Raw genomic sequence first — 27,498 nt, 5'->3', positions numbered from 1 at the left:
CCCCTCCTCCCCTGGCAGTTTCCCCTCCCCAACATGCACCGCGCCATAGCTGCCAGCTAAAGACTTTGGCAGTATCGTTACTGTAAATCAACATGGGCGCATAGAAACGTATAATCTAAGCGCCTTGGGAGCTGTCGTTACAGATTCACCGGATGAGTTTGGTGTATGCTGGGAGTTGGAGTTTACCGGTTGTGTTGGGCGACGTTGACAGTAGGAAAACCAGTTGCATGCTGGGTGTTGTAGTTCACGTATGTGTTGGGAACGCTAGGAATGGGAGGGTGTTTCCTGGTTTCCATGGGAACGTATTTCTAGAAACTGGTTTCTGGGCTCGCGATAAAGGCTGCGTCTTTAAGGTAATCCATATGTAACATTAGTCCAGGAGCTACGTTAATTTTCAGAGCTGACGTGGCGTTAGGGCGTAACTGTGACAAAAAAAAAAAAAAAAAACCAACCCCACCCAGTTTTTGGTGGAAGTATTATGCTGGAATGGGGTGGGGCACTAAAATGCTGATAATTTAATGTTAACTTAAAAGACACACCAGTTAAAGACCTGACAAACTTCTCCTCATCTCCTAGACAAGACTGTAGAAACAAGAGGAACCTAGCTACTTTTAGAAGTTAGAAGCAAAGAAGTACAGGCAGTCCTCTGCCAACGACAGTAATTGGGACTGGGACCTCTGTCTCTAAGTGATATGGTCATAAAGCACAAGGTCACATGACCCCACCAACTTACAATGGCAGTTCCAGCTGCAGACGTTAAGTGAATTCCACACGGTCATTAAGCGTGATGTCACATGACATTGACTTGCAACTTCCTGTTGGCTTCCCCCTTGACTTTGCTTGTCGGAAGTTAGCAGTGAAGGTCGCAAATGGCGATCACATGATAGCAGGATGCTGTGACCATTGTAATTGCCACCTAGTTGCCAAGCACCTGAATTGTGATCATGTTACTGTAGATGCTGCAACAGCTGCAACTTTGAGGACTGGTCATCAGTCTCCTTGTTTGAGGACTACCTGTATCTCCTGTGTGACCTTGTGAAAACATGGCCTAAACAGGGAGGTTTTTCTTCTCCCATCACTTTTAATGGACTTTTGAATGGTGAAATCACGGTACTGGCTTGTCTCAAAAACTTGGGTGCTATTGTTATGCCATAAATTGTTTACCAGAGATCGCTACCAGACTGTTTACAGTGATGTGCTAATTCTTTACAGGGTCTTGCCAGAGGCTGTCAATTTTTAAACCAACCTTGAAAGTTATGCCTTAGCTGAAGAACAGCTTTTGGTGCAGACATGAGCAAGCAGTAATGTTAATCACAATTCAGCAAAAACACTGCAGGGTGTTTTCTTTTTCCTCTCTTGCTCTTGTCTGGTCAGTTAGATAAACATTTCATTGCCACTGTTTTTCAAACTGAGGTAATTTAAAAAAAATAAATCATTGTGACTGAGGATTGAAAATCTTAAAACTAAACATGTGAATTGCTGATTCACTGAACTGCAAACTGAATCATCTTTTGATGATTCAGTTAAATAATACCCTAACTTTATATAGGCTATGCATATAAGATAATTGTTGATGAATGGACAAAACTGTCTATTACAAACTTAAATTGCAATGCCAAGCAAAAGATTTCATGGAACAGTTACAAGTTTATTTTTGGTAACAAGCTCATTATGCCAAACTACAACATGGTTCTATTTTATTTTTTAGTATTTTCATTGGGCTTAAACAGCTCTTTTTGGATTAATATCAATGCAATACTACTTCTTTCTGTGAAATTCTTGTAACTTAACCTTTACCAAATTGGTCTTTCCCAGATGCACTTGGACTACAACTCCCAGAATTCCCAGACAGCAAGTTGAAAAAAAGTTCTGTAAAGCATCTATGATTATTGAGATCCGCTTTATTATTTATTTATTGGGTTACTATCCTCCCTTTCATTGAGGAGTTTGAGGCAACATATACTATGTTCTCTTCTACTTTTCTTCAAAACAACCCTATAATGTAGATTGTTTGAAACACAGAGGCAGTGTTATAAAGAGAATGAAGTATATGTATTTTTGGAAGTATATAAATATGTATCTCTAATGTAATTAAACTGATGCAATTTCTACAAAATAAAATATTAGTAGAGACCAAAGTATTTTATTTAGTATTGCATTCATTTTCCCAATGTATTTTAGTCATTACTGTAGTGTTCTTTCAGATGAAACTCACTTGTTATACTCACACTGTATGTTTAACCTAGTCGGTTATTACCTAATCTTTACTGTTTGATCTAGAATAATTATACTAACTTGATAAAAGGCTTTGGGGAATATGGTTCTCACCTGCTTCCTTCTGTTCTGTTTTCACAAAAGCCCTTGTACCAGAAGATACTGTCAAAGCTTTAGTATGTCAGTGGCCTCTTCCCCATGCCATGCAGGTAGCAGCAAGCATGGCTTGAACACTGCAGCTTAATCAAGTCCTTGGGAAACATGCTTTGTCATTGTGAGGTACAACTTTGTTTTAGCCACTTTATGCTTAAGTCTCATTTCCTTAGAGAACTGACTGGGTGGTACAAGACCATTAATCCAGAACTGGTTTATTATGAGTAGTAATAAGGTCACTCTAGTAGTGTGACCTGACTAGAGAAAGGTACTTCTAACAGTTGACTTAGGATGCTTCAGATTAAAATAGTCTCACTGGATCCTGAGTTGGTCAGGATTCTGAGTGTGCACAACACGCTGGCTCTAGAAATGATCCAGTTATATATGGGTGTTGGTGAGAATTATGAATGCAAGAAACAGATAATTTGGCAGGGGAGGAGCATGTGAATCTTCAAAATTAGTTGGGTATTGACTAAGGCTAACTTAGTTTTGAGATCTGAGTGAACTTTACCACTGAGCAATATATCTAACTGTAGATATTATAAGAATATTCCCTGCTTTGGGGTCACTGCTTGCTTTTTGGCCTTGAGGTGTGTGTCTGGGACAATACACATAGGTTGTGATTAGTGCGAGTTTGAATAATGCAATATTCGATTTAGTGTGAATTGTAAATTGATACCAGGCCATGTTTAATGCAACCCAAAATTCAGTTAATGCAAGGCTAGTGCATGCGCAATTGAGGCTAGTACATGTGCAGTTGCCGTTGGGGTTTTAGATGCTGCTAATCTTCGTGTATGCAAAATGGAGAAAAGGAAGATTCCATCAGAGAAAACACTACAAGTTTAAAAAAGAAGAGGCTCATTATTATATTAGAGCAAAAATATTAATTCAATAGCACAACATGAATGTGGTCATAGCAATGCTAAAATAGGAGATGTTGAAATGCCTGAATCTATAGTAGAATTTTGTTGTTTTTATTTTGATTTCTATAACTACTCTGTGACTTTGTTAACCATAAATTTAAATTATAAGTATATTCTTTTTATCCTTTACTGTAATATTTCATTAATACAAAAAAATTATGTTTAAACATTTTATTGGCTATTTCCATCAAGCTAGAACCAATTACAATACTTTTCATAGAAATGTCACTTCAAATAGTGAAAATTCGAATAATGCAACCATTTTGTGGGATTCATTAACCACACAAATTGAGACCTACCTGTGAGACTGCCTTACCAAACACACTAAGTAACAACTAGCTAACCATGCTATTGCATATGTGTTACGTGAACAATTCATTTATTTCTGGTTAGTGTGCCATGCAAATTCAGAAAATTGGATTGAGTTAGTCATGGTTGAGTTAACCATTGTGTGAATACAGCAAGGGTTTATATTCAGATCAGGTGCAAAAGAATAACAGTTATCCTCATGAAAATTCTGCAGACAAATTAGATATGATCTCTTGGATACTCCATGGATCCAATCTTGCCATAGATGAATTAGATAATCTTAAATTTGCTACTCCCCCACCTAAGAATTCAATTGCGGTAAAAGATATAAACTCCCTTGAATTGAGCTAATGACTTCACAGCCACAACATATAAGTGGTTTGCCATCGCTTTTTTCTGGCACCTTTTCCCATCTTTCCAGCCTAGTTTCCAGCCTTAGGATTTTCTGGTGGCCTCCTATCCCAGGATTAACCAAGTCTGACCCCACCCAGCTTTCTTGGAATCCACTAAGGCCAGCTAGTTGCTACGTTCAACTGTTGTATCACAAACAAAAAAATGCATTTGCTTTCTCCCTCTCTAATCAGCGCAATACTTAGCAAGGCGCCGGTGGTCAGAGCGGCGCATCCCAAGCCGGTCACAGTGACTCGGGTTCCAGTATACTTTTACGAGGGAGGAGCGACGCTGGCAGGAAAAGGCAGCCGCCGGTCCGAAAAGCCCGTCGCTCTTTCCGCTTTCGCGAGCAACTCTCCGTAAATCCGCTCTTGCTGAGCGCACGAGGGAGAGCTCGCGCGTGCGCATTACCCCCGGAACCATGAGCTGAGGCGTCAGAACCCGACGGTCTCGCATTGCCGCTGTACCTCAACGTCTGGTAGTTGGTCCTGTCAGTTTGTTAGAAGCTGCAGCTCGGAGAAGATTAACGTAGAGTAAGGTGGTATTATAAAAAACCCAGCCTTAGGCGGGCAGAAAAAAAAAAGTATATAGGAATCGCCGTTTAGTCTTTCCTGGTGTAGCTGTGGTCTCCGGGCAACCGCCTGCTATACAAACCTACCTCCGGCCTAAAGTGGTCAACTGGATGCTGCTGGGGAGCTGGGATTAGCCGTATTTCATGCCTCCAATTGGTGGCTGGCTGGTCGTGGTGTCAATCATTCTCTCCCCCACCTCTCTAAGACTCCAGGCGAGGAGGGAAAAGGTCAGCGCCGCCAGCGGAGACCGACAGGTAAAGAAAGAAAGAGGAAACCCTAAATTGGCGTACACTGTAGGTGTCTTGGGAAAGGGTCAGTCTGCAAAAGATTATGCTACTGTGAAGTTGCTCGACTGTTATTTCATTTTCTGTAATAGATTAAAACCTGTTCCTGGGGAATATGACTTTCATAGTGGGTGGAAGAAAAGATTCACATAATCCGGAAGTTGTTAGGCTTCTTGGACAATGTATTCTAAGGGCCCCTTCTTCTTTTCCAGAGTTATCAATGCCTATTTATTTTGTCATTTCCTGAACCAGTCCTTGGCAAAGGGACAAGGCATTTCACTTCAACTTGCTCTTAATTCTGTTTATAGGGATTTGTGTAGGGCAGGAAAATATGTAATAGCAAGAGAGAAGGTCAAGTTTAACGAGTTTTGTAGATTAGTTGTGTATTTTTTGCTGGGATATTGTCCCAACCCTTCTTATTCCCCCATTCATTCAAGTAAGAGACAGGATTGTCAGGGATTTAATATTGTTAAATGAATATCTGTGAAAAGGAGTATTAAGAGGATTTTTAAAAGCTGTACACTCTGGTATGAGTAGATCTCTACTTATACTGCTTTATTTCATGACAGGGTTCTTGTTTTTAAAACTGTAGGACTGACACAGATATACTATATCTGCTATCATTGCATTTTTAAAGAAGTACTAATTATAGTATGTTCTAAAAGGTGGATTCATAGACATTATAGAGGACAGACTGGCTGATGCAGTCTCTTGATCAATATTTTCTTGCCTGCTACCACAAAATATTCAACACATATTTTTATTTTCTCCATATGTAGGATTCATATACAATTCAAATTCAACTCCCTGTTCAAAGAACTCTGGAAAACTGAAGATGCTCAGTGTACCTCAGAGGATTCTCAACATTACACAGTGTTAAAAGTCTTTATCATTTTTTCTCCTTAGGAAAACAGAAAAAAAGGTAATACTTGATTTGAGAACTGCTTTAACTGTTAATTCTTCATTCATGTGAACTTTCATTGGCTTTTAAATACTTGAATGCATTTATTTTGTAAATGAATAAAAGTATTCCAATTCTGTAAATGAATAAAACTTACACACATTTAATAAGTTCTTTGCTTCCTTCATAATTATTGACTTGAACAATCTAATGATATCTGTGTAGTGCAATTTTGGTATTTGGCAATTGGTAATGGCCATAGAACTTGCTAGCTTAGTATAGGATTTTCACAATTCTTTAAATGTACAAATGAATTTATGAAACCAATCTTCTTATGTACTTAACAGGGTTTTGCAGAATGTGTAATTGTTGAAAGAATGCATGATGACCAAACTACATTTGAAATTAAACATGCTTCTTTGCATTCATAATGAATGACATAGACTTGACATACTCTGGTCTGGTCATTAATAGAGGGCCCGCTGAAAGTTCTTTTGTGATGTTTGCAGACTATGAGTGACATGACATATCTTATCTGTAATAGCCCCCAGCTTATGGAATATTCTCCCTGCAAAAATATGTGCAACCCCATCTTTCTGCAGTTCTGTAAACAGGTTAAAGTTGTTTTATTTCAGTGCACTTTCTACCCCAGCTGACTAACTATGGAAGCCTATCATTTAAAATTTTATTTTTGTTTTCTGTGCATACATTTTGCCTTTGATACTGTGCTGATTAGCTATTTATTATTAACTTTTTCTTTTTGTTTGATGTAGTACACTGCCCAAAGTCCTTTGGGATTGGGGTGGGTTATATGTACTAAATCAATAAATAGATTAAGAGGAGTGTAATGGTCTGTAATGCTGTTTAGTATAAAATATACTTTGTATCATTAATATGTGTAGTATAATAGTGGCAATTTGAACTGTGGATTTTTACAAATTGTAACCTAGCGAAATAAGTTTTGATCTCAAGCACTGAACTCTAATATCAAATAAAAACTTGAAGCCCAATCTTACATATGTTTACTGTGTGATAATTTATATTGTGTACATTGGGGCTTACTCCACAGTTCATGCTATGCCACAAAGAAATTAAGCGTACAGTTCATTGCATGCATATATCGGAGTCAAATCAGACAATGTGTGAACATGTGTTATTGTTTCTTCATAAACCGTTTGGAATATTCAGTTAAGTCCATATAACTTGATTTTTTTCCTTCCTTTTTTGAATAGTTTGTTTCATCCAGAATGGCTTGTTCTAGAGCTTGCTCAGGAGAAAATGGAGGACAGGCCACTTCTCAGAGTAACAGTGGTGATAATGAGAGACAATGGCAGCAGGAACGCCTCAACAGAGAGGAGGCTTATTATCAATTTATTAATGCACTCAGTGATGAAGACTACAGGTTAATGAGGGATCGTAACCTTCTTGGGACTCCAGGTGAACTTTGGTTTATAATACTTTAATATAATCCTGAATTATCTGCAGTTTGATATTAATACTTTATCTTTTATGAAGTTAATAAAGTATGAAATAATACTTTAGCTTTTAAGTTCAAGTTGCACAAAGAATATGCTGTATCATGTAATGTGATAGATAAGTGATACCATGTGTTACTCATATGCCTTGGAAATCAATGAGAAATGTATTTAATTTATTCTACTTATTTACATTTTATTTAATTTATTCTACTTCTATTCTACATTGGCATTTTTAATGTATTACAAATTAAATTCTTCTCATTTCATCTTTTTGGTTTAGGATGATGCCTAGGGAAAGTACATACAAAATAGAAAAAGTACAATTAACAGGAAAATCTTACATTTCAGTTTCTTAAATCTCAGATACAAGCATTGCATAGAAAGAAGACCCAGTAATTTGAGATTTCTTGCCTTTAGACAAATGACTTATAATTGCAAAGAAGAGTTATCAAAGTTTTTGGCAGATTTTAATGTATAAATTCCTACTTCTGCTGCATATGGATAGTCCTTTTACCATTCCAGTTTTCCCTTTATTACTTAAAAAAAACCTTTAATCTTATTAGCAACTATTGTTTTGTCTGTTTATGTGCATTCAGGTAATAAAATTAATAGCATAAAACAAATTATTTTAGGGGAAATAACAGCAGATGAGCTTCAGCAACGTTTGCAAGGTGCAAAGGAGAATCAGGCATCCCAGTCTGAGCCAGAAAGTAGAGAATGGGAAGGTGATACTGCTGGATGTAAGCTATCTTTCCTTCTCAACAGTTCTCTTGATTAATATGGTTCTGGGGAAATGCACATTATACACATGCTTCAGAAAAATTAGTATTTATTAGAATCATCAGCCTGCATGCATCATGGACTTCTCTGAGGCTGAGGAAGAGGACTATTTGTAGAGAACTGCAGATGGGGATTAAAGAAAACCAGGGCTGGAATTTTTGAAAAAAAGTGTTAGTTGGAAGATGTTTGATACTTAATTTGTAGAGGAAAAGCTGTGCTATCCCTACAGTTGGCCCATTTCTTTATGTGGATAGTGAAGGTGTGCTTTATGGTCAGAAGGAATAGATATTCTGCATATTCTCAGAAGCATTAAGAAAGCATATTCTTAAAGTGTCTGAAATAAATTGTAATTGAAAACTCTAGGGTTTTTTTTTTTCAGATCATATAAATCTTTTACTGTTCTCTTTGAAAATAAATACCCTATCCATCTTATGAATATCCTTATTGGCTATTATGGGATGGCATACTTTTTTGGATTCTTTCTTTTTATACTTGACAATAGACTAAATGACATTTGGTTAAAAACTTTAGAGAGTACCTGAAGTTAGTAAGTTAAGGCCTATTGATACCTATTGTAAGTTAATACAAACGGCTCTACTAATTTAATTTTCAAAAGAAATCTAATTCAAAACATTGTTGATAGTATATAATGCAAAAAATACAAATATATGCCTATAATCTCTATCCTATTTGGGTAACTGATATAGCTCAAGAGTTATGGTTTAACTTGCAATTATTGGCTTTTGACATGAAAATAGATATTGTATGTAGCTCTCAATTAATGGTGAAGTCGGAAAAGGGTAGTATGTTAGGTTACACTTCATATTACTTCTGCAAGTAGCATGTATGTATATTATCAAGTGGCAATCATATTAACTGCCTTATCTAAGTGAAACCAACCCAAAACTCCTAAAAATGTATTTTATACTTTTTAAATTCTTACAGATTCAGAGACGCTTGGGGAAAACATAACCAGCAACTCTTTGCTAGAGTGGCTAAACACATTCCATCATACAGGAAATTCCATGCATAGTGGACAGAGTGGGAATCAGACTTGGAGGGCTGTCAGCCAGGCAAACCCAAGTAGTGGAGAATTCCGGTTTAGTCTTGAAATAAATATAAATCATGAACATAACAATGATATTACTCCTGGGGAACAACTGAATGAGTTCTTGTATGGCCATTCCAGTAGAATGCATATGGAAAATAGACCTCTAATCGCAAATAGCCCAGTAGCCAGCAGAACTAGGAGCAGGACATTAGGTAATTCAGTTGGCCATGGATTTGCCTCATCAGGAATTGGAAATATTAATGGTTTGCTGACTCAGAATGCTGAAGAAACTTCTCGATTCTTCTCCGGTAGACTTGGAACTAGAAATAGAAGTTCAGCAAGTTCAACACCCAACAGCCTTTTAGATGACAATGAACACAACATCATTAGGCAAAGGAGAACACAGAGAGTGACACCAGTAAGACTTCACAGAGGGAGAGCTAGAACTCGGAGAAATGCAAGGCAAAGGACAGAAATTTTAAGACTAAGATCAACTTTTAGTAGTCAGTTCCAGTCTCTTTTGGAAAGTGGGCAACCAATGAATATACAACAAATACATGCAGGAGCTAATAGGGCACACATAACCCAGTCTTCTCCAGAACAAACTGAGGAACAAGCACCATCGCTGGGTATAACTTTGGAAGAGGAAGAATCTGTAAGAGCCACAGCTGCATCTAGAAGGCACCCTAGTATTACATTAGATCTTCAGGTGAGGAGAATTCGTCCCAGAGAAAATAGAGATCATGACAGTATTGCTACTAGAACTCGTTCAAGAGTGGGCATGGCAGACAACTTGGTCACTCTTGAAAATGATAACGAAGGATTTATTCAGACTGTTTCACGATCTGAACATGCAGGCATACGGACATACGTTAACACCATACGGATACCTCTTCATAGGGTGTCAGATACTGGGCTTGGTGAGTCTTCATCAGTGGCTGTCAGGTCAATTTTAAGGCAAATTATGACTGGATTTGGAGAGCTAAGCTCCTTAATGGATACAGAAACAGGTTCTGAAATTGAGAGGAATAGTCAGCACTTGTCAGATATGCAGCCCCAAATGCCTAACTTGGACACTTCAAATAATACTGATGAATTTAATGCAACTTCACACAGGAATAGATTAACTGAACGAGGTAGCAGGGAAAGGCATGGAGAGACAAATACTACCCAACACCATCATCAAAATAATAGTACCCAAAATAGCAGAGCATCATTTGTTGAAAACGGAACACTTCCCATTCTTCGCCTTGTACCCTACCTTTTATTAGAAGAAGATTCTAGTGACAACTTGAGAGGATTAACCAAAGACCAGATTGATAATCTTTCTACCCGGAATTATGGGAATGCCCACTCAGAAGATGATGAAATAAGTAAGACATGCAGTGTATGCATTAATGAATATGTTGTAGGAAACAAGCTAAGACAATTACCATGTATGCATGAATTCCATTTCCACTGTATTGATCGCTGGCTTTCTGAAAATTCCACTTGCCCAATTTGTCGGCAACCTGTAGTAACTTAATATTGCAGGCAGTAGATAAATCCTCAAATCCAGAGGCCTCTTTTTTACTGACTTTGAATAATAAGAGGGGATGTTTTAGATATGTTTAAAATAGGAGAAAATCGGATTATTTGATAAAGGATCTACCTAACTTCCAAGTACAGGTATAAGAGTAAATATTCAAATTACCTTAATGAAATTATATTTTTCTATATAATTTTGTTATGCAAAGCACTTCTGTAATATAGACGTTCAGGAGCTTATGTTATTAATAACATACTTTTTATTGAGATTTCCATTTGTTTTGTGCAGTTATAAAATAATTTTATTAGCTGTTCTATAAACAGTCCCCCTTTTTATGTTGCCAAAGAAGGAACATTGGGGCGCCTAGCAAAAGGTACTTGTTATTTGAAGTGCTTTTAATATATGGTGTATATTTTTATGGAATATACTGCACATTTGGCTTTATTTAAATGTTTTATAGGCAGTTTTGCATGCTTTGTATACAGTTTCCCATTGACACATTAAGGTTTAAATTTTAAGACCAACTGAAATTTAACTCTATCAACTGATTTGGACATTCTGCATTTTAGCATATTCAGCCATAAGGTTAGAGTGGATGATTGCTAATCCACACTTGCCAGTTCTCTGTTCGTTTCAGAACATTATTTAAAGAAAAGAGAAGCATATATTTAATATGGCTGTGCAGCACTTTGGATACAAAAGGAAAATGACACTTTGGAGTGTACAGGAGTGCTCATGTGGCCCTTGGCAACTTCTTGAAGGAGTGATGTCTTTTCCTTGGGTCATGCACCCATTCTCCACACCTGTAAGCCCTGGGAAAGAGGCTTTGGTTAAAGAGTTGTTAAAAGATGCTGCCTGAATGCCTCTGCATGCTCCAAAGCACCATTTCCCCTTAAATCCGAAGCACTGCACATCCCTGATATTTAATGTATTTGACACACATGAGAACAGATTAATTTTTAACAGAATTTTAATTTGTACATGAATGAGGGCAATGATAAGTACTTCCTTATACCATGCATGATTCCCTTTTTTTTAAGCAATTCTATCAGTTTGCTGTGAACAAAGAGCATGTAATTATCGTTATCTTAAAATGGAGAACTTCCTGAGGATTTTGTTGTTAAAGAAAAGAAAATGTATGTTTACTGTACAATACCAGAAACATCTGTATTCTTGGGTTGAAGGCATATTATACCAATACCTGATAAAGGAATAAAACTACAAAAATGGAAGAGTTGTGAATCATTTATATCAGCTAAAATATGAGTGAGAAAACAGGTGTCATGTCTAATAAGATATGCACTGCTTATTTCTTTCTTGCAACTAGTTCAAGCCATTGAGCTTGGTTTGTAGTAAATAGCTTAAGGACAAATGTCTATCAATTATAGTTTTAGAATGTTTTGTATGTTGTTTCATCATAGAATGGGGTGAACAGTTTAGGGCCCCAGAGTGTTTCCTGAAATAATTTTCCCTCTTGAAGTAGTACATGTGAAAGGAATCTGGTATCCTTATTGATCACGTGAAACATGAGCCAGCAGTGCACTGCAGATGTTAAAATGGTAAATGCTATATTAGGGTGCATATAACAGAAGCCCAGAGTACAAATCATAGGAAAAATTATTCTCTTTTCTGTCCCAGTCACTCCATTTGGACTACTGTGTCCAGTTTGGGTATCGCTGTTCAAAAAGGCTCCCACCCTGATGGCATTCCAGAAGGCCTTAAAGACCTGGCTATTTTCCCAGGCCTTGGGGTAGGGTGGATGGAACCCCTTGTTAGATGTGTTTGTCATATCTTAGTATGTTTTGGTGTTAGTGGTCCAGATTTGCCATTTTGTTTATTTCCCTTGCATTTTTTAAAACCTTTTTGTATTTGTTTTTTATATTGTGTGCTGCCCAGCATTGGCCTGGAGTTGGGCGGCACTCCAATTATCACCTAAAAGGACAGTGACAATTGGAGCAACTTCACAGGATGGTTACCAAGATGGTGAAGGGTCTGGAAACCAAGCCCTATGATGAACAGTTAAAAGATCTGGGTACATTTAGCCTGCAAACAATATGACTGGGGAGAGAGATGCAGCAGTCTTTCAATATCAAAGGGTTGTTACATAGACATTCTCTATAGCTCCAGAAGGTAGGATCAACATCAATGAGTTAAAACCATAAGAAAGCAGGTTCAGAGTAGACATTAGGAGGAACATCCTGACTGCATGAGCTATCAGCCAGTGGAATAGGCTGCAACATGAAATGGTGAGTTCTCCTTCACTGGAAATCTTCAACCAGAGGCTAAATGATCAGAGATGCTCCAATGGATCCTGCACTGAGCAGTGGATTGGATTACATGTCCACTAAGACTCCTTGAACTCTGTGATTCTATTATTCATTGATTTCTAGACTTCACCTCTAGAACCTTGAAGATTCCATTCAATTGATTCTGAGGCTACTGGGGAGATAGAAGAAATCTGTTTCTCTTCTTAGCCTCACTTCCCAACTTTGGTCTTGTTTTAAAATGACAATTTATTTTATTATCTAGCAAAAAAAGGGAGGGGGAGCTTTTAGAATAACCACCCTGCATATGTAATTCCAAGGCATCCCTCACCCAGAGTTAATGTTGATTGAAACTCACCCAGATCTGGCTTCCAGTGAATATAGGGTGGTGGCTTACCTGTTCATTCAGTACAATATTTTTTCCTCCATTCCATGTTTTTGGGCAGAGCTGGGCGACCTGCAAATCTCCAGAAGCTGTTTAAAAATTCCCAACTGTTCTTGGTGATATGGCCAATAGTAGGGGTTAAGAACTGAGTGGACACATTTCTGCTGCTTAAGGAATAAAGAAAATGATTCCTACATAGCTATTTTGTAAATATAAGGTTTGTTTCTGCTGTTTCATTAAGAATAAATAATTTTAAAAACACTGCAGAAATAATTGGCTTCTGTAGCCAGGCATTGGTATTCAATCAATATGATGTATTTGGATATATATATTTTTTAATAATGCTATAAAACCGAAATAAATAGTTTTCTTTATACTCATGACTGACCTATTTGCCTCCATGTACATACAACTGAAGTTTCAGTCCACAAATAATTTATTCTGGACATAATCTGCAAATCCAACACATCCACAATTCCATGCCATTGATTGATTGATTATGTGCCATCAAATTGGTATCAATTCTTAGCAACCATATAGACAGACCTTCTCCAGGATGATGTGTCTCCACCCTGGCCCTTGAGGTCTCCCAATGGTGCATTCATCAACTCTGTAATTGAGTCCATCCACCTTGCTGTTGGTCATTCTCTTCTTTTATTCCCTATAGGATCTCTGCACAGAAAGGTGTACTCCTAAAAGGTCACTCCTTGGAATTTTTTTTTCCTCTAATCTATCTCTGAACTTGTTCATAGTTCATTTAGCTGGTTTTTAGTTTGAATGCTCAAGAAGTAATTCTGCTGATTGCTTCTGTGTAAGGTTGTCCAAAGTGAGGAACAGACTTTTTAACACAGTGATTCAAGAACAGTGAAAATTGAAAGATTTAATTGCATTGATATTACTATGACATTAATTGGATTTCTGTCCATTAAGCACACTTAATGCATGCTTTCTGGAAAATGAAATACTATAACTTTGCAGGCAAATATTTATATCCACAATTCTAGACATGGGTGCCACAATGCTTTAAACTTCAAAGTATTTGTCTGTTGTCTCTTGTATGCTTAAAGATTTTAAGCTGGAATGTTTCCTATATCTATTTGGTCAGGTCACTTAAATCGTAACTATTGGCTTTTATAGATTATGCACTGGATACATTTTCTTACTGTAGTACTGCATATTCATGATCCATTGATGAAGCTTACATATCTGTTGAGAAGCAACACTGGACGGTCGCTATCCAGCTGTTGTTGTTTTATTTAAAGTATGATGCCAAAATGCCCTTATACAGGCAAAAAAACTTCTCACAGAAGTTTGTTTTATACCTCAAGGTAGTAAGGATTATTCAGAGCTCAAACTATGGCTGAAAAATATCCTAGCCTCAGTTTCTGAACATCCAAATAGGCTGAGAAAGATTCCTAACAAAAAGATGTTTGACCACAGCTGCTAATCTGCTTAGACAGTACTAGCAGCTGATACCACAGTGATATATCACTGATAAAAGTTAGCTTCTGATGGTATACAAGAAAAGTTAAAGTAAATCCAAAGCTTCATTACACATGCATAATTCTATCATGAGCAGAAGCATAAGAACATTAACATATGAGTGCTTTGTGGATTACAGTTCTTCTGCAAAAGGTTTGTTTTAGCCAATATTTGTATTTACAAGCCCCCTCCTCCACCTATGGCTGTGCTTGCAGAACAAGCTAAACCATGGTATGCTTAACTATGATTAATAAGCTACACTGCCTGGGTGTGCAGATTGAATTAAGCCATCAGGTTGGAGTGGCTACTGTTTTTCAGTCTGTGAACCAAACACATCTTCTAGGTTTCCTGACTGGACATAGGAGGCCTTCTGGCAAAACAAAAAATGGTGAGGCTGAAAAATATTTATATTTAACCCAAAGCTTCAAGTTTTAGAGACTGCGAAATTAAGACTAAAAGTGAGGCATTTACACAGAATCTTATTACAACCAGCCTTATCTTGCTGTTTTTATGCCATGAATTATTTCATAGCAATTCAGCCATTTTGTCCACCTATTTCAGCAGTTTGAGGTCAGTCTATTTTCTGGAAGTTGGAGTAGGGATGAAATGGTGAAAAATTTTATATTTATTTATATATCAAATTTGTCACCGCCCATCTCGTTAAAAAATTACTCTGGGCGGTTTACAAAGCGGTTAAAATAAACTAAAATTACAATACAAAATAATCTTAAAGAAATAGAAAATAAATATAATCCGAGGGTAGATGTTAAAATTGGCAGTAACTCGGGGAGCCTCATCAAGGCCCAAGTCACCCCCAGGACTGGGTGCATTGTACCTCATGAAAGCTCACTTTGATTTGGGATTTTAAACCCACACATAAATATAACCACTTTGCTGCCAGACATTGCATTTTACATTTACATTTACATTAACCACTTTACATTACTACATTAAAAATGTAAGAAGACTGGATGATCTGGTTCAGAATTCTTTTTCCAAGAGTGACCATTTAGATTCCTCTGAGAAGCCGATCAGCAAGATATTCAGAGACATCATATATTTCAGTATAAATATTATATTAGGTATATGGCTAATAGCTCCTGAGAGATCAGTGCTCTGTATTGGGCGGTGTTACTCCATGGCAGATTCAGAAAATATTGCTAATAACTTACAAACCAAGCTGTGAAATATGCTGTTCTTAGTCTGGCAAGGGATGCAGGTTAAAGTAATAATGTGTTAAACTGAATGTTGGCTGACTGGGAAACAAGCATGTTCTATTGTTTCCTACACAAGAATATCCACGGTCCCCAAATCCTCTCCCTTTGGGGGCTTTTTTGATAAGAAGTCAAAAATGTATTTAATCACTCACAAAACCAGTTGTTTGACACTATGCTCCCTCCATTTGCTACAGTAATAAAAAAGGCTTGTGATAAATGGATAAATCAAGACTGACATCCTTTTACATTGCGATATAAGGCAATATAACCAAGCAAGAGACAACTGAGGCAATACAGGGTTATGCATAGCCCTATATTGCCCCAATTCTCTCTCCCAACCTCACACAATCCTGCAGCTTATCTTGCTGATCTCCAAAACCTATGCAGATTTAGAGCTGGTTAGCTTTTGAATGGGAGACCACCAGGAAGTTTCTGAGCTGCATGTTAGACTGGGAAATTGAAAAACCACAACGACAACAAGAACAACAACTCAGAATAAGATAGTAGCAAACCACTTTTACATTGTTAACATTGTTAAGAAAAATACATGGATGTGTCCATAAAGTAACCAAGGACTGAGCTCAGCTCAAAGGAGATTGTCTTTTCCTTTACTAAGAAGTTCGCTCGTGAACCTGGGATCACGATATCAAATATTATTGCTAACAGGAACTTCATAGATGCCTTTCAGCCAACAATTATTTCACAGCCTTGACTTCCCATACATAATAAGGGATCAAGCCAGCATCTCACCCAGGCTTGTAATCAGGATGATTTAAGTAACGTATGTAGTACACACTGTAACTTATCAAAACGAATATTCCCTTTTTGTTTGTTTGCTTGTTTGCCCTTTAGAAGTTTTCAAATTTTGAATTTTACCTTAACATTTTCTTACAGAATGTCTGTGAACAGCACACTTGCAACATCAGAAATCAAATGAAGAGAGGTACTTTGCCCCACCAGAATCCCATGGGAATAGAAAGACTATTTGGCAGGTCACAGTTTGTCTTTCCCTTTTCACTCCTTTCTTATATTTTCAACAATAATGCTCAGTGAGCCCCCTGTTTCCTCAATTAAAAAAAAAAACAGGATAAACAAATATTTCCTGTTCTTTATCTATACTGACCTCTAGCGTCTTCCAACAAACAACAGTGCATTAAATCTGAATACAATGCAGAAGAACTCAGAAATCCGTATGTGTGTGCGCGTGTTTATCTGTGTGATCACTTTCTCTCAAGCAAAAAGGAAACAAACAAGAGTGGAATTCCTTCTAGGGAAAGGAATTGGGAAAAGGTGCAGAAGGCAGATTTTGCTGCTGTTAAGAGTCACGAATTCCTCTGAAACACCACGGGAGGTGTGCCAGCATTAGCAGATAGGCTCCCATTTTTTCTGCCAATAATCTGGAATTAGCCCTTTTTTTGCTTGGCATTATATTATGTCAAGATGAGATTCCATGATTGATTGATTGATTGATTGATTGATTGATTATATACCATCAAGTCATTTTCAACCCCTAGTGACCGCATAGACAGATTTTCTCCATGATGATCTATCTCTAACCTGTTCTTTCAGGTCCCCCAATGATGCACTCATCGCCACTGTAACTGAGTCCATCCACCTTACTGCTGGTTGTCCTCTTCTTTTTCCTTCCACCTTTCCCATCATTACAGCCTTTTCCAGAGTGCTGTGTCTTCGCATTGTTAGAATTATTTCTTACTAGTTCATTTCTGAGCCAGGATCAAAGAGACAACAGGCAGCATAATGTGTCCGAAGTAGGATAATTTGAGCCTGGTCATTTTTGCCTTGAGTGAGCTCTGGGTTGATTTGCTTGATGATCCATCAGTTTGTTTTCTTGGTTGTCCATGATATTCTCAGGCGTCTTCTCCAAACCCAAAGTTCAGAAGTGTCAATACTCTTCCTATCCTGCTTCTTTAAAATCCAACTTTAGAGTGTCATGGAATACCATGGCTTGTACAATTCTGATCTTTGTAGGTATAGACACATCACAGCACCTGAATATCTTTTCCAAGGCCTTCATGGCTGCTAGTCTGCAGCACATTTACAAAAACCAAAACACAAACCCACTCTTCTTCTCTGCATTGTATATGTCAATGTTAAAGATGTAAGGTTCAAAGCATGTAGACAGAAAAAAAACCCTAACTTCTTAGAGCACCTGCAAACTGGCACACACGTTTTTAGAGACATGTATAAGAGTAAGAGTAGGTGGGCAGTGGGGATGGAGGGTTCTTTCAAGATGCTGATGGTGAGGGGTGTGTCCAGCTAATCCAAGGCCAAAGAATGGAGGATGATTGGGGACATCTGCAGTGGACAGGGAAGTCAGATTTTCTGAAAAGGAACCAAATCAATGCCAGAACAGAAGAATGCCTAACAAGGCAGTTCAGGGGCTGGCTAGGACTTTTCACCGAAGTTTGAGCTAGAAGGGAACAGGGAACAGGGTCTCTTTCTTCCCCACTTTTGACTAGTGCAAGGCTTTCCTGCCTTGGAAGTATAAGCTAGCTAAGGAGGGAATAGCTTTCCAAAGCCTGCAATTAAGCAACTGGGGGAGAAGGGAAGAGGTGAAAACTGTGTGCATTTGACACATAAGAAACAAAGGAACCGTTAGACAGAGGCATGATAAATACATGCTGGATATTTTTGTTGCTAAGCTTCAATATTCACACGTGCACACTCAGAACAGGAACAAGACAGTATATATGAACACAAGCTCTTCTTTTCTTTATTGTAATCCTTTGTAAATAGTAATAAATGTCACCTTGATGAACATCACAGTTCTCTCTGTGTGTGGACTAGTTCTTTTCCTTACACATCCTCCAACAGACACAAGAAAATACTTTTACCCTGTCATTTTACCCACCAAATCTGAATGTATTTACTACTTTGAAGACACATTTTTTCCTCCACAATTCATCTATCTTTTTTTTTTTTTTTGCACTGTGTGTATAAATGCTTTACCATTCTTACTGGAATTGTTACAAATTTGGCCATTTTAATTACTGCAAATAAGTACATAATATTAATATTTGTTGTTACTGTTGCAGTTACTTTATGAACTGATAGAGTACGCTATGAGTATTGGAAATATATGAGTATTAGAAAAGACTGTTCTAACATTGCCCTTGAATGGTTACAGTTTAAATTTAGATAAACGCAGAGATTTTTAACTGGAGTAAACTGAAACTGGATTCAACAAAAAGGTTGTATATATTGTATGCATTGTTTCCCCTTCCCCTTTCCTGAAATGTATAAATATCATCACCTCTCTTTTGTTTGCAGGGGTTTCTTTAGGGGATTGATAAAATATTCCTTTGTGGGGGGGGAAATGTAGTCGCTGATGGTGTAATGTATTTATTCCTTTGTTTATTTTAAAGCATGTTTACTGCACACTTCTGATAAAACTCTAAGAGCAGCTGAAAGTTCAAGTTAAAAAACGGATTGTCCTGAGATTATCTAAAGCCATGGCACTAAAGCAGTGTTCCTCAACCTCAGCGACTTGAAGATGTGTGGACTTCAACTCCCAGAATTCCCCAGCCAGCATGGCTGGCTGGGGAATTGTGGGAGTTGAAGACCACACATCTTCAGGTCGCTGTGGTTGAGGAACACTGCATTAAAGGACAAAACGGTATAGAAGGCAGGGTGGAAAAAAGAAGAAAGAAAATTCAGGCACAAATGCTTAAAGTTCTAGTTCTTCTAAAGATGAGCTGTGATGGAAAGAGCCCAGGTTTCTTGATGGGACGGTTAGTGACAAAAGTGGTTATTGAGTAACAAAACCAAAGCTGAGCCAGTTTGATGGAACAGTCTTGCTTCTCTCCTTTCTCTTTATTGCAAGCTATAGATGAACTATTGTCTCCTGTGCTGTTTGTCAACTCCTCTTTATCTGAAGGAAGGGTATGCTAGACTCATTATAAATAATACATAATATTGAGGTAGGGTGATTCTCATTTCATAATAGAGTTACTATCTATGATGTGGACTTTTAACAGATCATTACTTCAGTGGAAGAACAGTAGGCTTATAGGAGAAGGATAAACAACTTCAAGATACTGCAGCTAGTATTTAAAATAATGAGTTACTGAATCATGTTTCCTTTGTTCCATTTCTGAATCGGATACCTTCTTCACTGCATAGTTCTTCTTGGAGGATTAATTCTGTTGTGAATTGTGGTTTTACAATATGCATATCAACTTCTGCCTATCTTCCAGGGACTACAGCTGTTTTGGTCGTACTTGTAGAGAATTTTGGAACTTATATTCCAGCATCTGAAGAGTGATAGATATGGGAAAGCTGTATTAGCATATGGGATTAGTATATCAATAGCTGTAAAGCTTTTCAAAGAATATAAAAAACCTGTAGATGACAAACCACATAGAATTACCATTTTGTTGCACCTGACATACTACTAGATCACAGAAAGACTTTCTTAAATGCAAAAGAATGATATTTATGGCACCTTTCTATGACTTCTAGGGAGTATCATAGAGCTTTCTCCTGTTTTTTAAAATGCTGAAGACCAAATCTTGCATGTTGAAGCACTTTGCCCAAGATTTTACAGCAAAACATATTAATTTGGTATTAAAACAACTATTTAATTAATTTTCTCTCTTTCTTAGGCAATCGCCTCTTCCTTCCTTGACAGCTTCTAAAGCCAATTCTCTTTGCCAGTGGAAATAATCAGTCTTGGAAAGTTCCAAAAGAGCAGACTTGGGATTGAAGACCCACTGACTTTAGACCCATCCCAGTCTTCCACCATGATCCTAACATCTTTAATATTTAAATCTGCTTCAGAATTGTTCTTCATTTATTCCATGACATTACTACTACTGAAGGGACTTGTTTTTTCTAACAAAAAAAAAAAAAAAAGGAGTTGAAAATAGTGATCTTTCCAACTTCTGTCATGTTGGTCTGCAGCCAACAAGGCTTTAGGACTTGTTGGAGAACTTTTAACAAGAACATTGGATTGTTCTGCCTATCACCATATTACTTAAAATATTTTTCTTTTAAAGTACTCTCCCAGTTTACAAATGGAGAGTAGTATAGCAAACATTACTGAAAATCAAACCCTTGACCTTCTCTTTCAGAAATTCTGAGATCTCTGCCAGGCATGCCTATAAGATCTATTGTGCCTGGCCCTGGTAAAAAAACAAAATATGATTTTTAATGGTAGATTGCCTATAAAAAGTGTTTTGGAGATAATAAAAGGCATGAGATAGCTGCTTTGGAACAAAAGTAAGTAACACAAATTGGGTTTAGCTCCAGAAAATTTAGAATTTGGGTTCTTATATAAAATTCAATGAAATATTAACATTAGTCAGTGGCACATTTAACATAATTGACACAGAGTAAAAGTAGAGAAAAATACCTTAGTTCTTCACATTATTTCAGATCTGAAATATGTTAAAAATAACATTATTTCATTGAACATTACAGAAAGAAAGAAAAAAGATTAGATGAAATTTCTGCTGCATGCCTTAAATTATCATGGCCATTTTAAGATATAATATCTGCAGAGCAATCTACACAAATGCCTTAATTTTAGGGAGATCTTAGTGGGCAAGAGAGTGAAGTGAAGGTTTGCAGAAGCAAATGTAATGAATTGTAAAATATTACGATAATTGTTGTTTAAACTTGCTGTAATTGCTGTCTAAATTCTGTTTGGCAAGCACTGATTTCACTTTGGTTAATTTTATTTTGTCTTATTATGCAGCCATTACTGTAATGGCCTGTTCAGTTAAACAATGAATCTAATTTGTGTCATTAAAAGAGCATTTTCTTGGTTCTAACAGAAGTGTATCAGAAAGGTCACCTAATGTTCTGGTCAGAAAGTGCACACAAATACATATTTTCAGTCACAACACCCTAATAGAGGATTAGTAACTGGCTTGATTGTAGGTTCCACTGAAATCAGTTTTAAAAATGTATTAGTTACAAGACCAGTCTTGCAGGAGAGGTTTAGAAATCAATTTTTACTCTAAAAGTATGCTGTCTCACATGCATTTATTTATTTCTGTATGCCAAAGCCTGTGGCTCAGTGTCCTGATTACAATTACATGATTAGTGTTTCTACTCCTATGTGGTTTACAAATTCTTGCAACCCCTTACATTTTTGATACTTATATGATATTGATCATATAAATGCATTGATTATATTTATCAATCTTTAGTACAAAGACTGAGTTACAGACTGTAATGTAAACCTTTTAGTGCTTGGTTGGATGAGTGAGGAAATGTACAGGAGACAGAAGGACATAAAAAGAAGGAAGTTATGAAGAGAAAATCTGTGAAAAGGAGCTCAGCTGGAGAGCTGTAAATATGATTGAGCAGGGTTCCTCAACCAGGGTTCCTCAAGCTGGCTGGGGAATTCTGGAAGTTGAAGTCCACCCGTCTTAAAGTTACCAAGGTTGAGGAACCATGTGATAGCGGGTCAACCCTGAATTTCAGGACCTGTACTGATTTTCCAGACAAGCAGGGAAACCAATCAAATGTAAGCAGGCATGTTGCCTATAAGATAATATAAAAGAGACCTATAAAACCTTCCATTTTGCAAAGAAAGGATGAGAAGATTCCAACTACAGTGATGCTCATACGTACAGAAATTCATTTTTTCCATTTTGCCTCACCCTTGTCGAGTTAGATATCCCCAAGTATAGTGAGGGGAGTATGAAAGATTGATTAATTGAGTGAATAGGGAATTAGAATATAGAATCATTACATTACAAGAAGCTAAACTGCTTTACTTATTGATAATTAATTCATTTGTATTGAACTGAATTTGGTGTTAGTCTCAAATTTGGGTTACTAATATCCATCTCCATTGGTCCTACAGTACAGGCCTCATCATTTTTTCTCATTATGCAATAAAATAAATAACAATGTGCATAAATTTGTGCATAGAAGGATCACTTAAGTTGCATCTGGTCTTCTTAAACAGTCTATGCAAAATAATGGGAGAGTAACCCCTTTTGCAGGTCTTGGGAGTCTTGGCAAGCATCTACTCTTGAACTTACCAGAGTTCCTGTTTGGGTCTTGGCACATGTCCCACCACATATGGAAGCTTATGTGATAGTACTGATCTTCTAGAAGAAAAGACTGATCTATTTCTAGGGACACAGCCAAACACTGAGTTCAGTAAGTGCTACTCTTGATCTTGCATGAATAGGTTGGGTCTGCTTGAATAGGAACACAATTAGTTCCTGCTGCCTTATCACTTCTTCAGAATAGGAGGTGATGAGAAGCTTCACAAGCAACAGACCATGGGCCTTTCTGAAGTCCACCAGTACCTAGAATGAGCCATGTCTTTAGTTAATGTTAGATTATGGACTTAAAACAGTCTTCCAAAGAGGTTAATCCACATCTGCTGCATTTGGAGGCCCTGAAGGCACCACTGCATGATGTGCATCCCAAGATTGTACAATATTATCCCATCACTTCTCCACAGCAGCCATGGATCTGTCATCCTCTAAGGGTCATTCTGTGGGAAGGGAATAGTATTTATAATTCTAAACTGGCAGAAGCAATAGTGGCAGCCTTCTGCAACCAGATGTCTTTGACTACAGGTCCGACAACTCCCAGACCAGGCTGGGTATTGCAGGCCATCGCCTCTGGATGGGGACAGGGCTGCCTTTACATACGGCCTGGCCAGTTCATGCATTGTGGGGACCAGTGGGAACAGGATTGGTCTAGGATTGCCAAAGCGAGCGCTTAGCCAGCCTGTAGGGACAAGACGCGCCAGGTGCACAGACCATCTCCCCTCTCAGCAGGGCCTACCAACTCCGGTTTGCAAGGCGTTCTGCGGCTAAAGTCCCCCGGGCTTCGCAGCTAAGAGCCGAAGTCAACCCAGCACCGGGCCCGAGCTGCTGGGCTCCTGCGGCAACCAGCGGGGAAGCCAAAAGCGCCAGCCGCAGTGGCGACGGCGACTGCAGCTTCGGCGGCGTGAGCGGGAGGGTTTGCGCGGCAGCGGGCCGGCGAGGAGCAGATGGCGGGGCTGCAGCTCCCTCCGCCACCGGCCGGCCCTGAGCTGGCGGGGAGGCGCTGAGTAGAGACCAGGGTTGCAGCATGCCGAATCCCAGCGGCCTCGACAAGGCGCTGAAGATGTCTCTGCGGAGGAAGACCAAGATTCACTCGGCAGCTGGTGGGTGTGTGCGGGTGTTGTGAGTGAAATTGGGAGGAGGAGGGAGACTCCGACTTGTATCTCTCCCCAACCGCTAATCCTTCCCCGCGCAGCAGCAGACCCCCGCCCCCTCCCCCCACCGGATTATGCATCTTCCAGGAGAGTCATGTTGGGATTTAACGGCAACGTTACGTTCTCCCCGCTTCGCTCATTCGGTGAACTCACGTCAAGGTGTGTGTGTATGAGTGTACGTGTGTGTGTATGTATGTGTGCGCGCGTGTCTCGCCTCCCATTTTCTGCGGTCCGCGGGAAGAGCAGGAAAGAATAGCGAAGGAAGGGCTCTCTTGTCCCCAGTCTCCCTAGATCGACCGGTTTCCAGGTTCTCTTTTGAGCGCTCTCGATGAAGCAAGAGAATTCTCTGGCCTGATGGTGGTTTAGCTGTTGGAATTTCCCGGAAGATTGGAAGCTCTGCGTGTGGGATGAATGCGTTTGCATTGTGTGTTTCACAGCCCCTTGAGCATAATGGGATTTGTTTCTAGATATAGATGTACAGGATTGGTGTCTTAAAATAGCTTTGCCTTCCCGGTGCGCACAGATTTGAAAGGGTGGTAAAGCCTAATAGGCTGGATTTCCCTGTGCAGCTTCAAACGGAGAAGGGGTTCTCTTTTAGACCTGCAATACGCAACCATATTGCAACTGTATTGTAACCCCACATTGAGATCAAATGAAAGCAGAAGCATTCATGCGTTTATGTTAAGGGCAAGGATGATGTAACGTCCAATCCGGTTTGGCCCACAGATCCTTGAGCAACCTATCAAAAGACAAAGATGTGGACAAATACACAGATCAAATTAGTACTGTATCTCTGCCCCGTTTTTGATTAGCTGTCCCCAGTCTATCACTCTCAGAGGTGTTGAACTACCACTGTCTTCTTTCCCAGCCTGGCTGGGGATGATGGAAGCACTCTGGAGAGCACTAGGTTGGGTTAATTTCATATTGCAATACTAAGGCTACAATCCTGTGCACACTAATTTGAGATGAAGAACAGTTTGGCAGAATGAGACTTGCTCTTAAGTACAGTAAGCGTGCAAAGAAGAAAGCTGCACACACTAGACTAGAGATAGCTGAGTCAAGCTTCCTGTAGGAATACCTGTTTAAAGCCTAATTCCTGAACAGAGCTTGTTTCTAAGAGGATTAATTACCTCCACAGCTCTCCCCACCCCCAGCTTCTCCTGTTTAGAAATCAGACATTAAAAAAGTACATTTTGTATAAATAGCTGCCTTCTGAATTACACTGCACAGAATTCCTAGCCAATTTGGTGGAAATGGAACTTTCAGTTATCTGAATATAAAAGTATGTCTTATGCTGCTACGATTTGAATTAAGTATACATTTCAGGAGTTCTATGCATGTGTGTATGAGTATAGTGTCTGGGTGTAAGACAAGATTGAACAAAAAGCTGTTTCCTATATTGGATTTACAAAAGAGGCTTGTTAAAGCTTTGAAGAATTTTGTGAGAAGGGACAAAGAAAAAAATGAAAAGAAATCAAGTTCTAGGACATTATTTGAAGGGACTAAAGGTCAAAAAGTAAAAGGAAGGAATATAAAGTTGGCTTATTTGATCAAAGTTAAAATAGATATGTTATCTCTGGTAACCCTTAATCGACTTTTGCCGATCAGGACTGAAATGACAAGGTTTTAAGGGTCTGTTTATAGACAAGAGATGGGATATGGGAAGAAGAGATCATTTGTTGTATTTTAAGAGAAGTTGATAAGTTACTAAAATTGTTTATAGTGATGAAGGGGGAAGTCTTTTCTTTATATAGTTCTTTTATTTTTCTTTGCTATATTCCTATTTTTTTTCTTTCTTTTCTATTTTTTTCTGCACCTTCTATTTTTTCTTTTTCTTTTATTTGTTTTAGTTTTAGTTTTTTATTGTAAGTGTAATTTTTAATAACATTTCTATTTTAAAAAGCTGTTCATAAAAAGATATTATATTACACTCTAAAGACGACTCAGAGAAGGACAATGAATCAATCTGAACATCTTTTTGCTTCATTTGGGGGAATTTCCTCATGTAATAATGCCATCTGGTAAAAGTATCTGCTCCCTAAAATCACATCTGTACAGTCATGTGGAAAAAATCAAGATATGAGCAAGATATCTGTAGTGAAAGTTTGAATCTGTATTAATTTGAAATATTCTTTATATAGGGAGTGACTGAAATTTCACCTCCCCCAATCTCTACTTTTGAAACTTAATTATATTCAAAAGACTAGATAATTTAAATGCTCTTGAGATGCCAGTTGCAGTGTTTTCAATAAATACCACATCTTGTTTTCCATCTTAAAACATATTATTATTATTTATTCAATTTAGATAGCCACACATCTCACATATGTGGCTCTTTAATATATTTAATATATAGCTACATTTTTTTATACAATTGACTGATTTGTTCACTTTGTTTCTAGCTGAACAGTTTTTAAGCTTCTACTCTTGTAACTGCACTATTGTTACTTCTTGTATTTAGATTTTATCTAATCATACCATTCCACTGGTGAAATGATATCTCACAGCAGAATGAATTGTTCTGTCCCCTCATACACTCTCCACCTGAAACAGATATATATCCAATTAATATGTATGTTTATTCAGAAAATGGATGAATTTAGAAGTTGGAAACAGGATTCAAACTGCCAGCTTCCTTAGTGATTAAAGTCAACAGCTTTGATTTAAATCAATCCATTCTGTTGCTGTTCATGACCATTTCAGGAAATAGAAAACTATCCCACTCTGCATGTGTCTGAAGCCCATGAGGAAGATCACTGGCTTAGAGAGCTGGATCTAGACATGAAAGGCTGGCAAACAACGATGGGAGAATAGATACTGTCCAGTCAGGATAACAGAATCAGAAAGGTGAACTGTCAAGTGTCGAAGTTGAAGGGCTATTAGAATCAGTACCATGGATAGCTCCAGCTGATTTTTGCTGGCTGAAGTGGGTGATACTTTTCCAAAGTCTGGTCACAACTCATTTCCAACAGAACCTGATGAGTGAAGCAACTCTTGGAAGTATCATGCCCCTCCTCTATTCTAAAGAGTGAAGTAAAGGAGTTCCAACTCCTTCCACTAATGAGAAGCACCAAAAGAGGCCTCTCCCCAGTTATACATTTAGCCACTGGATTTGTAAATTTGTAAATGAACATGTTGAAGAAGTCAGTCAGAGTAATAGGATATGTCTCAGGGGGCTGAATAGCATGATTCCCAGAGTGTGAAATTTTCAGAACTCCTCATTGGCTTCTTTGATGTTCTTAATTTTTCTCTTCATTGGAATTCCTAGTAATTAAGTTTTAGTATCCCCTTTCTTAGGAGCTCCCACCCAGTTCAAGCATTTTTTTTCCCATTAGTTTTTTCCATCATGGAATGATATTTGGTGTTGCTTGGA

At 38.1% G+C, this 27,498-nt stretch overlaps 2 protein-coding genes across 3 annotated transcripts in view; both read left to right on the top strand.

Annotated features, from left to right (window-relative positions):
* Nucleotides 1-3,552: 3,552 nt before the first annotated feature.
* Nucleotides 3,553-13,579, top strand: RNF6 (ring finger protein 6). 2 transcript variants are annotated; one of them, XM_007432833.4, is made up of 5 exons: nt 3,554-4,815; nt 5,625-5,767; nt 6,979-7,183; nt 7,857-7,964; nt 8,950-13,578. In XM_007432833.4, exons 3-5 carry the CDS (start codon nt 6,994-6,996, stop codon nt 10,578-10,580), a joined length of 1,929 nt encoding a protein of 642 aa, XP_007432895.1. In that variant the 5' UTR covers nt 3,554-4,815; nt 5,625-5,767; nt 6,979-6,993; the 3' UTR covers nt 10,581-13,578. The 2 variants fall into 2 exon arrangements, with proteins under 2 accessions (XP_025025297.1, XP_007432895.1); XM_025169529.2 differs by lacking the exon at nt 7,857-7,964 and having other exon boundaries at nt 3,553-4,815; nt 8,950-13,579.
* A 10,419-nt stretch (nt 13,580-23,998) lies between these two features.
* The window catches only part of ATP8A2 (ATPase phospholipid transporting 8A2), a 355,224-nt gene continuing 351,724 nt past the window's right edge, over nt 23,999-27,498 (top strand). Inside the window, exon 1 of the mRNA XM_088140682.1 lies at nt 23,999-24,074. Coding sequence (XP_087996808.1) covers nt 23,999-24,074 — 76 coding nt within the window. The remainder of the gene's footprint in view (nt 24,075-27,498) is intronic.

Source organism: Python bivittatus, unplaced genomic scaffold, assembly GCF_059951505.1.
Source record: "Python bivittatus isolate LINGU-HERP-01145 unplaced genomic scaffold, Pbiv_v1 ctg000340_np1212, whole genome shotgun sequence".
Lineage (NCBI taxonomy): Eukaryota > Metazoa > Chordata > Lepidosauria > Squamata > Pythonidae > Python > Python bivittatus.
This window is presented reverse-complemented; position numbering and strand designations above follow the sequence as displayed.

Coding starts and splice junctions, on each gene's coding strand:
- RNF6 (XM_007432833.4), top strand. CDS start 6,994: ATGGCTTGTTCTAGAGCTTGCTCAGGAGAAAATGGAGGACAGGCCACT. Junction 7,184..7,856: donor TAACCTTCTTGGGACTCCAG/GTGAACTTTGGT, acceptor AAATTATTTTAG/GGGAAATAACAGCAGATGAG. Junction 7,965..8,949: donor GGAAGGTGATACTGCTGGAT/GTAAGCTATCTT, acceptor AAATTCTTACAG/ATTCAGAGACGCTTGGGGAA.